The following is a 13,992-nucleotide window of genomic DNA, read 5'->3' on the forward strand; positions in this document are numbered from 1 at the left end:
TTTCAAAGATTCAAAAAAATAAAACAACAAGTTGTTTTGTCTATATTTTTTGAATAACCCAAATTATTTAAAAGCGGGGATGGATAGCAAGTTTAAATAGACGTTTTAACTATTTACTTATAAGAAACTTTATTAAAAAAAATATTAAAAGAAAGTTAAAGGGTATCACAAAAGACTTTTCTTAGAAACAAGTGCTGTTATTAGCAAGTTCTTAGTTTGTTTTGAACTATTAAACGAACTATTTGCGACAAAAAGTACATACAAAAACCATTCCGTTTTGTTTTGTGTTTAATTTATTTAAAATACTTGTACTTTGCAATTTTTTGTACACATTCCACTTGAGATTGGCTACTTGTTCCCACCGGAACGGTAAAGTATAAATAGAGAGAAATTGGCTCTGCGCCGTAGCATTTTGTTCAATGTGCTTTTAAAATGCAAGTTGGTAAGTATACATTTTTGAATATATAGAAAAATTAATCACTAATAATTTTCAGTAAAAGTCCTTTGGGCTTTTCTTTGGATTCTTCCCCGGGCACTTGGAAAGGATTCCTGTGCAGGACTATCGTTTGGATCCAGAGCAGTCGACCCAGAAGATTCCAGTTCGTACTTCCTCTGCCTGGGCTTTCTTGGCCAGATAAAACAGTCTTGCGAAAAGGAATATCGCTTCGATGGTCAAACGCTAGAATGTGTGATAGCAAACAAGACAAACCTTTCCGGACTGAAAAACGAAAAGGAAGGTAAAACTGAAGTGAGCATTAAACAAAATGTGAATGTGGACAGACCAGTCATATTCAACATCCTTGGAAACTTCAACTTCTTTGCAAGTCTGTGGGGCAGCTCCCACGATCCGACTCCTCCGCCTCCAAAATCCAGCCCAATAGCTCACCTGCAGTCCTTTGACAGTGCTGGGGAAATTCAATTTTTGTCTGCCATTGAATCCTCTACGTTAGATGATTCTTTGGCCACTTCTACTGAGCTTAGCGTATCTAGCTCAGACGATCCAAATTCGTCTCCTGGAGAACCTGATGAACCATCTGAGACCCCAGCCTCTACTGATTCTTCAGCCGGCAGTTCTACAGAACCAAATGTTTCTAGTTCAGAGAGTTCATCTTCAACTGAGTCACCTCCAGACTTTACAACCGAAGCGAATGAAAGTTTATCCCAGGAAAGTGAAACGAGCTCTGAAAGTCCCTCGTCCACAGAATCTTCAACAGGCGCGTCTGAAGAAAGTACCACTGAAGATTCCCAAGCAGAGATCACTTCAAGTTCGCAAAATCCCTCAACAGAATTGGAACTAGAAGTTTTGTCCCAGGAATTTAGCTCAAGTTCTGAAAATCCGTTGTCTACAGAGTCACTTACAAAAGCTACGGATGATTCTTCATCCACAAACGAATCCGCATCAGAAAGTTCTACACAGGAATCATCCACAGAGTCATCAACAAGCGCGAGAGAAGATTCATCATCTGCACCAGAAAGTTCCACACAAGAAAGCAGTTCTAGTTCCGAAGCTTCTACAACCACAGAACCTTCCTCAGAAGAGAATAACTTGAGTTCGGAAAGTCCTTTGTCCACAGAATCATCAACTGATATCGATTCGAGTTTGGAAAGTCTCTCAACGGAATCTGAACCTGAAAGTTCAACGCAAGAAGGTAGTTCAAGCTCAGACAACCCAGAATCATCCACAACTGAATCTACACCAGAAAGTTCCACGCAAGAAATTAGCTCGAGCTCTGAAAATCCCTTGTACACAGAAACTGCTCTGGAAGATTCAACCTTAAACTCGGAATCATCAACAGAGATCGATTCGAGTTCGGAAAGTCCCTCATCTGAGTCTGAAAGTTCAACGCAGGAAAGTAGCTCAAGCCCTGAAACCACTTTGGAGGATTCATCCTCAACAGATTCCGCATCAGAAGGTACCACACAGGAAAGTAGCTCAACCTCTGAAAGTATTTTATCCTCTGAGGAGTCATCCTCATCCTCAGTATCAGAACCAGAAAGTTCCACCCCAGAAAGTAGCTTAAGTTCTGAAACACCTTTGTCCACAGAATCATCAATAGACGTGACGGAGGATTCATCCTCAACAGAATCCGCATCAGAGAGTTCCACACCCTCAGCTCAATCCCCATCGACCTCAAATCCCTCACCTGAAAGCTCAACTGAGGAGAGTATTTCAAGTTCCGAAAATCCGACGACCACAGATCCATCTGCAGGCACCACTAGGAAAGATGGTGACTTTCCAGTGTTACCTGCCGAACCCACAAGCACGACTCCATGCACCACGGTTTCATTCACACAAAGTTCCACAAAGATTACAGAGATTTCATCAACCTCAGAACCATCACCAGATACCACAGAGAAGGACGGGGACTCCGGTAACAGTGGGTCGGAAAGCGGTATCTCCACTCCGCCATCTCCCCAGAGTTCAACAGAATCATCTCCAGAAAGCTCGACGGAGGAGAATATACCAAGTTCTGAGAGTCCCTTGCCCACAGATACGACATCGGAAACTACAACTGAAGGGAATGTCGCTAGTTCTGAAAAGCCATCCACAAGTACGACTCCATGCACCACGCAAAGCTCCACCAAGATTCCAGAGAATTCGTCAACCACAGGTGCCCCCCCAGCTACTACAGATAAAGATGATGGTTCCGGAAACAGTGGGTCCGAGAGCGGTATCTCCACAACCCCAACTCCACAAAGCACTACCGATGATAACATATCCATTTCCGAGAATCCCTTGAGCACAGAACCGACATCGGGAACTACCACCGAAAAGAATACCTCAAGTTCTGAAAAGCCATCCACAAGTACCACTCCATGCACCACGCTTGCTTCTACGCTAAGTTCCACAAGAATTCCAGAGACTTCATCAACCTCAGGTACTACAACAAAAGACGGTGATTCCGGAAACAGTGGTTCCGAAAGCGGTGTCTCTACAGAGCCATCTCCACCGAGCTCAACAGCAGAAACTCCACAAAGCTCGACAGAAGAAAATATTTCTAGTTCCGAGAACCCCTTGACCACAGAACCCACTCCGGAAACTACAACCGAAGGGAACATCGCAAGTTCCGAAAAGCCACCCTCAAGTTCAACTCCATGCACCACCGTTTCCTCTACACAAAGTTTACCCACCGAACCATCTCCACAAAGCACAACAGAGGAGAATAGATCCAGTTCTGAGAATCCTTCAACTAGATCAGAAAGTACAACTGAAGAAAATATCGGTAGTTCCGAAAACCCATCCACTGCTACAACACCTGGGACCACAGTTTCAACTTCAGAAGGTTCCACAGGAATTCCAGAAAATTCTTCAACTCCAGAGACCCCACAAGATTCCACCGAGAGAGACGATGGAAATAGTGGGTCCGAAAGCGGTGTATCTACGACGACCACTCCACAGAGCTCAACGGAACAATCTCCCCAAACCTCGACAGAGGAAAATATTTCCAGTTCCGGTTCCACAGAACCTAGACCGGAAACTACAACTGAAGGAGGTATAGATAGCTCTGAAAAGCCATCAACTGCTACAACACCATCGACTACAGTTCCAACTCCGGAAGGTTCCACGGAGATTCCAGAAAGCTCATCAACCTCAGGGGCTCCACATGATTCCACAGAGCAAGTTCCACAAAGCACTACAGAAGAAAATATATCCAGTTCTGAAATTCCTTTTACCACAGGTCCTACATCAGAAAGTACAACGGAAGGAAATGTTGCTAGTTCTGAAAAACCGTCCACAAGTACGACCCCATGTTCAATAGTTCCATCTACACAAAGCTCCACACAGATTCCAGAGAATTCAACAACCACAGAACCTTTACCGAGTACCACAGAGAAAGACGATAATTCCGGAAATAACGGGTCCGAAAGCGGTACCTCCACAGAACCACCTCCAATTATATCCAGTTCCGAAAATCCATTGACCACAGAACCTAGACCGGAAACTACAACTGAAGGAGGTATCGATAGCTCCGAAAAGCCATCAACTGCTACAACACCTTCAACTTCAGAAAGCTCATCAACCTCAGAGACTCCACAGGATTCCACAGAGCAATCTCCACAAAGCACTACAGGAGAAACTATATCCAGTTCAGAAAATCCGTTGACCACAGGTTCTACATCAGCAAGCTCAAGTACGACTCCTTGCTTAACGATTCCATCTACACAAAGCTCCACACAGATTCCAGAGAGTTCATCAACTACCGACTGTTTACCAAGTACCACAGAGAAAGACGATAATTCCGGAAAAACCACAGAACCTACATCAAAAACTACGACCTCAGGAAATATTGCTAGTACCGAAAATCAAGGCAATGTTGTTAGCACGTCAACTTTAGAACCCCCAATTGGAACGACCACTAAAGAAACATCTCTTTGTAGCAACTTGCCAAACGGATCATTTCTTAGGGACACATTATCGTGCAACAAGTATTATGTTTGTCTGGATGGTAAAGCGATTCCCAGCAACTGTCCAAGAAATCTGAACTTTGACATTAAAAGGAAGGTCTGCAATTTCCCTAGTTTAGTGGATTGTTCTTATGAAGAAGTCCTTGAATCTGTCACAAAGAATCCTTCGAACACAGAGTCGACGCCAGACTGCAACTCTGTTCGGGATGGCACTTATATAAGAGATCCAAAGTCATGCAATAAGTTCTATGTTTGCACTAACGGTCGTCCTTTATCTAGGCAGTGCCCTAGGGATCTACTCTTTGACAACAAATCTAAAATCTGTAATTACCCCAGTCTGGTTCAATGCTCTGTAGCAGAGACCCAGTCGAGTATTCTTGAAGCGCTAATAGCTGAAGGAGTTCCGGATTGCGGCAAAGTGGTAGAAAGTACAAGGTTCGGTGACGTCAAGCAACACAATAAATATTACGTCTGCCTTCAGGGAAAGGCAGTTTTGCATTACTGTAGTCCAGGAAATTGGTTCGACCTTCGAAGCCAGAAGTGCGTTGATCAACGACTGGCTGTGATTACAGAACCTTCACCTGAAAGAAAAACTGAAGGGAACATCGCTAGTTTTAGAAAACGACCCACAAGTACGGCTCCATGGATCACGAGATCATCAACACAAAGTTCTACAAGAATTCCAAGCACTTCAACAACTCCAAAACCCCCAAAACGAACCACAGAACCAAGTACGCAGAGCTCAACATCTACAAAAGATACTACGACACGGAGAGATATTTCTAGTTCCACAAGAATTCCAAAGACTTCAACTGCAAAACTCCCAAAACGTACCACAGAACCAACTTCACAGAGCTCAACATCTACAAAAGAAACTACAACACGGAGGAATAATGCTAGTTCCACAAGAATTCCAAAGACTTCGTCAACTCCAAAACCCCCAAAACGCACCACAGAACCAACTACACGGAGGTCAACATCTACAAAAGAAACTACGACACGGAGGAATAATGCTAGTTCCACAAGAATTCCAAAGACTTCAACTGCAAAACCCCCAAAACGTACCACAGAACCAACTACACAGAGCTCAACATCTACAAAAGAAACTACAACACGGAGGAATAATGCTAGTTCCACAAGAATTCCAAAGACTTCAACTGCAAAACCCCCAAAACGTACCACAGAACCAACTACACAGAGCTCAACATCTACAAAAGAAACTACAACACGGAGGAATAATTTTAGTTCCACAAGAATTCCAAAGACTTCGTCAACTCCAAAACCCCCAAAACGCACCACAGAACCAACTACACGGAGGTCAACATCTACAAAAGAAACTACGACACCGAGAAATATTTCTAGTTCCACAAGAATTCCCAAATCTTCGTCAACTCCAAAACCCCCAAAACGTACCACAGAACCAACTACACGGAGTTCAACAGAGAAAAATATGTCCAGTTCGCGGAATCCTTTGACCCCAACATCTACATCCGAGACTACAACGAGCAGCAGTATCCCAACTCCAGGAGGTTCGTCTCAGGGTTCGACTCTGGCAACATCAACTTTAGTACCCTCAACGACCACTGAAATCCAAGAAATACGACCTGATTGCAGCAACTTGCCAAATGGAGTATTTCTAAGAGACCCCCTGTCATGCAACAAGTATTATGTATGTCTGGATGGTAAAGCGATTCAAGAGAGCTGTCCGAAAAATCTGAACTTCGACATTAAAAGAAAGGTCTGCAATTTTCCCAGTTTAGTGGATTGTTCTTTTGACGAAGTCCTAGAGACTGTCACGAAGAAGCCCTCAAATACAGAATCCACTCCCGACTGCAAATTATTGCCAAATGGGGCCTATATAAGAGATCCAAACTCATGCAGTAGGTTCTACGTTTGTGCTAACGGTCGACCTATGGCTCGACAGTGTCCTAGGGGTCTGCACTTTGACAACAAATCAAACTTCTGTAATTATCCCAGTCTGGTTCAATGCTCGGTAAAGGCGTAGATCAGCGACTGGTTAAGATATCGTAAACAAAGAGCTTTTAAATATAAGTATACGGCACGCTCTGTAATCTAGTTATAGGAATATGGTGAATGGGTTTATTACATTAGTTTATATGTACATTGGGTTGAAGGGTAACAGCTACTAATCAATATATTTTAGTGTGGTTACTGACACATAAGTTACAAGCAGACTCTAATACGACCTAGCCAGTTGAAGAGTATAGTTAATTACTCGATCTGTCTAGGAATTATATAATAAATAAAGTACTTACAAAACAAATATAAATTACTTTTGGAATCCAACAATATTAGGTATTACCTATCTTTACAAATAGAAACAATTTGTATTGTGTTGTTTGAATACAGCTAGTCTTTGAATCTTTTTTAAATTTGTTCGATAAAACTGCGCAGTCACAACTGGGAGTGGAACCAAAATTTCAGAATTTTGTCAGAAAAGCGATTAAAAGCCAAGCCGCCTGTCCATTATAATTCAAGCCAGATATCTTGGTGCTCTTTCGCGTGGCAAAGGGCAGACAGACGCTAATTTCTTTGTGCCGCGGAAGTGACGCCCGACCACAAAGTTATTCCATTTAAATTTAATTACGAGATAAACGCATGTTCCTCGTGTTTCTGACGTAGGCGCTTAGGCTCGACTGCGTCGGAAAGTAGGGAGCGTTCTAGCTCCGGTTACATTAAAGCCGACTCCGTCTGCGCTCCGTCTCCGGGTGTAATTAAATTGTCCAGGAATCAGGGGGAAAGTCCTTTTGTGGGTGGCCGTGGCAGACTGACAGGCACTTTGCGTCACTGTCGTGCGGCGACAAATTACAGGACACGGCTCCGTTTGCGCGCCAACTCATCGATAGCAGACTTTTGGGGGTGGTGCTACTTCGAAATCGATTTGATTCCCAGGCAAGTCCAGACACCAGACGCACAAGTCTCATGTTACACTTGCCATCTGATAAGACACCACGACACCACCCACCCATTTTTCAGCGGCTTTTAAGTAAGCGTTTGAAAAGTAGAACTCCACATCCAATAAGGTAAGTCTTATACATGTTTTAGTGTGCTGCATTGTATGAGTTGTCCCTAATTAAGGTACAATTATTAGATATTTAAATAGGTTCGCTGATAAGAAATCCTACTGTTGTGCATTTAATGGATTCTAAAAGGGTCCCTGATGAACACTAATTTATTTTTATTGATTAAATATGAATTGTCATTAAATTAAACGACGTTGCGCGCTTAAATTCGGGTGTTAGTGGCTCATATTGACTATATTTTAAATGGGAGTTTATTTTTTAGATAACAACTAACTCCTAGTAGTCATATACTTTTACACATTCAGAACGGAGTCCCAGTTAGGGCGCCAAATTTAAGTACAGGGAACTCTGGCTAAATTCTAATACCTCAGCTAAGGGGACAGTCAAGGTGAGACTGAGAGAAAATTAGGGGGAGTTTCGCAGAGTGTGCTGAGAGAGCGAAAGAGTATGCCGCAGGGGTGGTTGATTTTAGGTGGCAGGTTTATTTTCTACCACCAAAGGCGCCGGCTTCAGTTCGCCGTCAACTTCGCTCCGTTCCGTTTGCCACAATGATTCGTTTGTGCATCGATGTGCACCGTCAATTAATATAAACAAATACAACTAAGAGAATGTTAGTGAACTTTGTGCTAAACAGAGAAGTGGAAGTGCAAACTCAACTTACAACCAACTTTTTACTTTGCTTAATCAAAGAGCCAAGCTGTCCACCCTTTTTTTGAAGTCTCAGTGGAGCTGTCTAGCCATCCCGCTCGCACACGGCTTGGCAATCGATAAGCTTAACAGCGGGGCTGTCCACTCGTCGGCTGCTGTTACTGTTAAACTTAGACAGCGAGTGTTTAAGGTAAAAGTTTCGAGCGACACGTCAAAATAGTCGCCATTTAAAAAGGACGAGTCGCAGTCGCAGTTGAAACGTTGAGTGAGAAGCTTTTCGTCGCGCTTTGCCAATTCGCAAGTGTGTAAAATATACTATCGAAAATGAAACTACAAATTCAATATACAAATATGTATAAGGCTTGTTGTTAAAAATAGCCGCTGAAGCTTTAGCACAACAACAAGTGCATTTGTGCAACTTAAGTGATCGAAATTGATTGTGTGAGTAGTTCTATGTAGTTTGGTAACAAAAAAACATCCGATTAATTAAGAAAAGGGCGGCTGCCTGCAAGTTGATGGAATTATCAATAAACAACAGTAGCCCAAGTGCATAATAAATTCAGTTACAGTGTCGTAAAAAAGCCAAAAATGAACGAGTACTGCGGATGGGCACCGCTTTGAAAGGACCAGAAAAGCGGGAACGGTAACTGTAACGGTAACGGGAATAGGAATAGGAATAGCAATAGGAACAGGATCGGGGGTTGCTGCTCCCGTATTCCCTGCGTTGAGGTCATTTGCACTCATTTGTCGCGAGGTCCCAAAAAGGGGGTGGATTTTGGCTCGCCGGTTAATCTCATTCATCAGAGAGCCGCAAAACGGAGACGTCAAGTTGAGTTTTACACATTTTACGCCCCCGACTACGAGTACTACGAGCGAGTAGTATTCTCTCTGTGCGAGAGAGCATTCCATTTCTCCTGAGAGCGCACAAGGACTTCTGTTAAGGCTGTTGTCTCGCTCGCACGCAGAGTGGTGTGGTCGATGGCGAAGGTCCTTCACGCATATCCCTGGCATATATGTATATACTATATGTGTGCGTGTACTGGAGTACATACTATAGCAGAAGGCGAATGTGTGAAAGTAGTGCCAAGCATCGCACACAAACACACACACACACACTCGCACATGCCAGGGTCAGGTCAGGAAGTGTGGTAATGGAGGATTATTCTGTTGCTTCCCCACATTCCCCCCCACTCTCCACCCTCATCCGTTTTGGATTTTCTAATTTATATTTTTTGTTCGACCAGGTTTTAGCCAAGGCTCCCCGACAGGTGATTTATTTGTGTCCGCACTCCATAAAGCCCAGTAGTTCTCGCCGCAAATCGTAATTCCAGCCACCACTCGAGGGACCCATAGAAAAGCAGTTAAGCTTTCCTTACTTGCAACACAAATATAGTAAATCTGATTTGGAGAAAATCTGTCTTCAAAGATTTCTAAATTTTTTTTTCAAAACTATAGCTCACAGTAGCTAGTTTCAGACTATATACTATTTTGGCTTATGAAAGCCTATTTGAAAAGTTTTCTTTAATCATAAAATAAACTGTTTATATACTGATAAATAGCTTGATTTCCTGGAACTCTCTATCCTTTTAATTAGAATTTATTTTTATTGGCAGTACAGAAAAAGTTCCTGAGCCTTCACACTTTTTGCCTTAAGGGATTTATTAATTTTACTTAGAATCTAAATAAGGTTCAATAGATTAATCTAAATTTAAAAATGTCATTGTTCTTATATTAATTTTGTTCTTTAAGATACGCTTTTTCAATTTTTTGTTAGTTTAACAGAAATGTGTAAAGTAGACTGGTTCTCACCCATTTTTATTCAAGATAAGTTATTGTCAGTTAAATAAGCTGGACCGCAAAGTGAGATAACGCTGCTGTTGTTGTTATTGGATACGCCACTCGGAGTTCTTGGAGCAGCCAGTCGTATTAATCATTAGCCTGACCTCGACCCTTTCGATCCATCCCCTGAAAACCGCCATACGCCATTCGCCACCGATGGGAAAACAAGTTGATGGGGGCTGTCAGCTTATGTGCTGCGCTGGGCACAAATGAGAAAACTGCCAACGGCTAAACATAAAAATAAATAAATAAATTTGATTGCGATTGCGGTTTCTTGTCTGGACTTGGACGTGGACTTGGATTTGGATTTGGAATTGGACTGGGCTTTCGCCCCGGGCTCGCCCTCGCCATTAATCTGTCAGTGGGATTTGGCCAAAAGGCAAATCGAGGGCTTTGATTTTTGTCGTAGTTCGGCTCTTCCGATTGCTCGTCCCATCATTGTGGCTGCTTTTTGCGTCTTGGGATTGTCTCAGCTGTCACTCGTTAGGGTTTCTTGTCAACACCCGTCCTTTAAGCCACGACGTCGTCGGCCCCATCTCCTGCATAGTCCGCCACTTTCACGGTTTGTCATCGCAATCGCCATGGCACCACAATCTCATGATTTGGCACTTTTGGAGCTAAAGGAAATGGGTATCATGAGTGGCGAAGTGAAGGGTTTTTTTTTAACACTCCATGAATGCGGGTGGTTATTTATGAGTTGGTTGAAATCGCAGAAGAAAATAAACTTTAAGCTGGCAAAAAATAAATTTGGTTCTGATTCTGATTCAGCAAGAAACCCCATATACAATAAATTAAATTACTTTAAAATATGGCACCAAAGAAACCCTCTTTATTTTCACAAAGTTAAGTTTAAATGGCGAAACTATTGTAAAATGATCTCGCAGACACCACATGGAAAACCCATAAAAGGACTAAATGCAGCAGAAAATGACTTCAAAAATGCACACAAACGTGTTCCGCACAAAAGAGCTAAACGAAAGCGATGGCCAAAACAATGCGGCCTTCTCCTTGGCTCTTTCACAAAAACCCTCCCACCTCTCTTGCCACCAAAATTACTCATTCGCCATGGAGCACGACTGCACTTACACATAGTGACGTGTTTTGTGTTTCTGTTTCTGTTCCTCTTGTTGTTGCAGTCGCTGTTGGCAGCTCGGTTCCGCATTCAGCAGACAAATAGACATGCCCCGTGCAGACGTGAGTCAGACATGGACGGAGACCGGTGGACACAAATACGGAGCAGGAGACGGAGGCGGCGGCGGACGCAGACGCGGATGTGGACGGACTCAGACGGACACGGACGAACACTGGCGGACAGGGACGGACGGAAGGGCAAAAGCGGTTGGCAAACAAGCATGCACCAAGAAAAATGAAAGCCCTATCAGTATTTTTACTCATTGAGAATATTATTATCAGGGTTAGAAATTCCAAAAATTCTTGATTATATCAGGTTTTTAAGTGGTTATCAAAATTAGTAATATTGATGTCATTTTGTAGTCTAGAAAAAGGGAATCACAAGGTTTGAATGGAGTTAATATACATTTAATTAATTAATAAATTGTACAAGAAATGAGCATTTTCACAAAAAGGTGCTTTAGATATAGAATGGTATACATGCATAATTTTATTTTCTGTGTATAGGCAAGTAAGGAAAAAATGCGAAATCCGTTCGCATTCGTTGGCGGGTGTTGGCGAAGTGTTGCCAACATAAAACACTCCGCCGCCATAACGTAATTTCTTTTGTTTATAACGTCCTGCAGTTAATACATTTGCATTGTGTGTATTGCCGAGGTGTCGGCGACGGTTCCTCCCACACGGTTTCAGCCCCAGGACAACAAAAGGATATCCCTTCGAAACTCCCCCTTTGGGCCATTGTTTCCATTGCTTTTACCGCCCATACTGCCAATGTTTTCCCTGTAACCGCTTTAGCATTATTTACTGAAAGCCAAAGAGAGCGTTTTTTTGTGTGCTGTAAACGCGCTGTTCACAATGGTTAAGGTGCGAAGCCAGTAGGATTTTATGTCATGCATTCTTAATGAATATTTTTAATGTACTCGTATGAAAATCAGTAAAAAGCGCATTAAGCAGCAGCATATTTTGGACTGCCATTTAAAACTATTATTAGAAGATATACATATTAAGTACGGCTTTCATTTCAAGCAATAAATTACCTATTGAGATATACAAAAATGCATTGTTCATGCTCTTACAATTTTTTGTTAATATTTTTTTTGGTTAATATTTTTTTAAGAATTAAAGGATATTTTTGCCAAAGACATTAACATAATGCCTGACTGCCTACTAATGGATCTGACAGAAAATTCCAACTTCGGCTGACGGAACGTTCTATTCTTATTATCATTTTATTCAAAGCCTTTTGTTTACCCATTCTAGTGAAACTCCATAGAATATGGTGAATATTAGGGCGCACTGGGGCTTCAAAATCAAACAAAAGCAAACACAGCGAACACAAAAAAAATGTATTCTCCACGAATGTGAGTTGCATAGCGATTTGACGATGAAACCCCACAGGGCCATTAATTGTATGTCGCCTAAATTTTCTTGCCAGTAACGTTGTGTTGGCCATTTCGGCCATAGTTTTCAGTTGCTGCCACTGATATTGTTCCTGTGACTGTTGGCCATGTTTCCAGGGAGCAACTAAAGCCGCTTTTGTTGCGTTGCTGCCTTCTTTGTGTTGAATTGCTAGTGCTGGTAATTTATGCGGCTTCCCAGTTCCGCCACTCCCATTTTCCCTCCAATTTTCCACACATTTTCACTATGGAGCGCAGAGCGATAGCTGACTTTCATTCAGCCAAGTCAAAATTATTCGCTTTGATTTGTATTTTCCCGAATTTCTAAATTAGAGGGCAATCAAAGCGTAAACTTTTATTTCTCTTTGCTGGAAAAGGCACACGAAATTGGTCGTCGCGAACAGCGAAAATATATCCTCTAATGTCCTTTCAAAAGCGATTTTCTCAACTGCCCAGAAAATTGGTTGCCATGGTGGCCATGGACAATAACAAAAAAATAGCAACCATGGTAATACATGTTCGCCAGGCACATCCAATGCTCCCCATATCGCATACACCTCCTTTTACGTGCGGACTTGTGTGTGCAAGTGTGAATATTAGGTCACAGACGTGTGTGTGTGCTTCTACCCTCAAGAGCGATTCGCTGTCGCTGGATTTCCTCGGTTGGGTATTTTATTAATTACCGTGCTCCTTGCTCAACATTTTGCTGCTTGTCTTTAATTGTTTGGTATTTAGTAAAAAATTTAAGTTCCATTACAATAAATAGGGTTTAATCACAGAAGTTTGTGTAGCTTCTATCTTCTATATATAATTTGGTTTTTGTTATCCTTGAATTTATATTGTAAAACTTATTATGAAATTATTTAGTCCTGTTTTTAGCCTTATTAAATATAACGCATTTATTTTCTTAGCTTTCAACAATGCTTAAAAATGGAAATAACTTCATTTATATTGGTAATAACTTAACTAAACTTACTAATATCAAAAATGCAAGCTTTTATCTTGGGGATTGGAATTTATAAAAATTAAATTTAGCGTGGGACCTGGGCGAACACAAAGCCACCCGTGAGGAGATGCCAGGAGCAGAAAAAGTGGCTCACAAAAGAGGACAAAGTGAAAAGCTATAATCAGATTTAATTAAACACGAAATTGGAACGTTGGCTGGATGTCAGGCACGCCAGAATGTGTGTGACACGGTCACTGGCCATGTCCCCCCCCTTTTTGGCTGTGGGTCCTATTTTCAGTTCAACTCAGTAGTATATATACTACAATATGTACTGTACACTTAGATGTGTGTGGCCGTGATATATATGTTGCATTTTTTTGCAGCCTGCTTCTGATTTCTCATTATTATTTCGCTTTATGTGGAGCAGCTGGCGACGATTTCTAAGTGTGATAAACGTACAACCGAAGCCCCATGGCGTTTCGCTTTTTATTTTTCTCATTTCACTGCGGATAAGGAACAAAGTGGAGCAGCTGGGCAGCTCCTTACTGCCATCATTACTTTTAACATCCGCCCACACATC

General features: G+C 42.0%; 3 protein-coding genes across 4 annotated transcripts in view; all 3 read left to right on the forward strand.

The window, feature by feature from the left end:
• Positions 1–432: 432 nt before the first annotated feature.
• On the forward strand, positions 433–5,193 carry LOC108135492 (flocculation protein FLO11). The gene is made up of 4 exons (XM_041708508.1): positions 433–442; positions 495–1,559; positions 1,914–4,969; positions 5,026–5,193. Exons 1-4 carry the CDS (start codon positions 433–435, stop codon positions 5,191–5,193), a joined length of 4,299 nt encoding a protein of 1,432 aa, XP_041564442.1.
• A 664-nt stretch (positions 5,194–5,857) lies between these two features.
• Positions 5,858–6,691, forward strand: LOC108135493 (peritrophin-1-like). The gene has a single exon (XM_017256236.1). It carries the CDS (start codon positions 5,858–5,860, stop codon positions 6,410–6,412), a length of 555 nt encoding a protein of 184 aa, XP_017111725.1. The 3' UTR covers positions 6,413–6,691.
• A 1,266-nt stretch (positions 6,692–7,957) lies between these two features.
• Positions 7,958–13,992, forward strand: part of LOC108135611 — a 35,037-nt gene continuing 29,002 nt past the window's right edge. The window contains exon 1 of one of the 2 annotated variants that reach the window (XM_017256426.2): positions 7,958–8,540. The gene's annotated coding sequence lies outside the window, so the exon portion shown is untranslated. The remainder of the gene's footprint in view (positions 8,541–13,992) is intronic. The other variant, XM_017256427.2, reaches the window with a different exon arrangement.

This window comes from Drosophila elegans, unplaced genomic scaffold, assembly GCF_018152505.1.
Source record: "Drosophila elegans isolate 14027-0461.03 unplaced genomic scaffold, ASM1815250v1 contig_208, whole genome shotgun sequence".
NCBI classification, from domain to species: Eukaryota; Metazoa; Arthropoda; class Insecta; order Diptera; family Drosophilidae; genus Drosophila; species Drosophila elegans.

What these genes read in the sequence shown, in the direction of transcription:
- LOC108135492 (XM_041708508.1), top strand. An exon ending in GAATAACTTGAGTTCGGAAA is followed by an intron (nt 1,560 to 1,913) that starts GTCCTTTGTCCA and finishes CCGCATCAGAAG; the next exon opens with GTACCACACAGGAAAGTAGC. An exon ending in GCGTTGATCAACGACTGGCT is followed by an intron (nt 4,970 to 5,025) that starts GTGATTACAGAA and finishes CGCTAGTTTTAG; the next exon opens with AAAACGACCCACAAGTACGG.
- LOC108135493 (XM_017256236.1), top strand. Translation starts at nt 5,858, where the DNA reads ATGTCCAGTTCGCGGAATCCTTTGACCCCAACATCTACATCCGAGACT.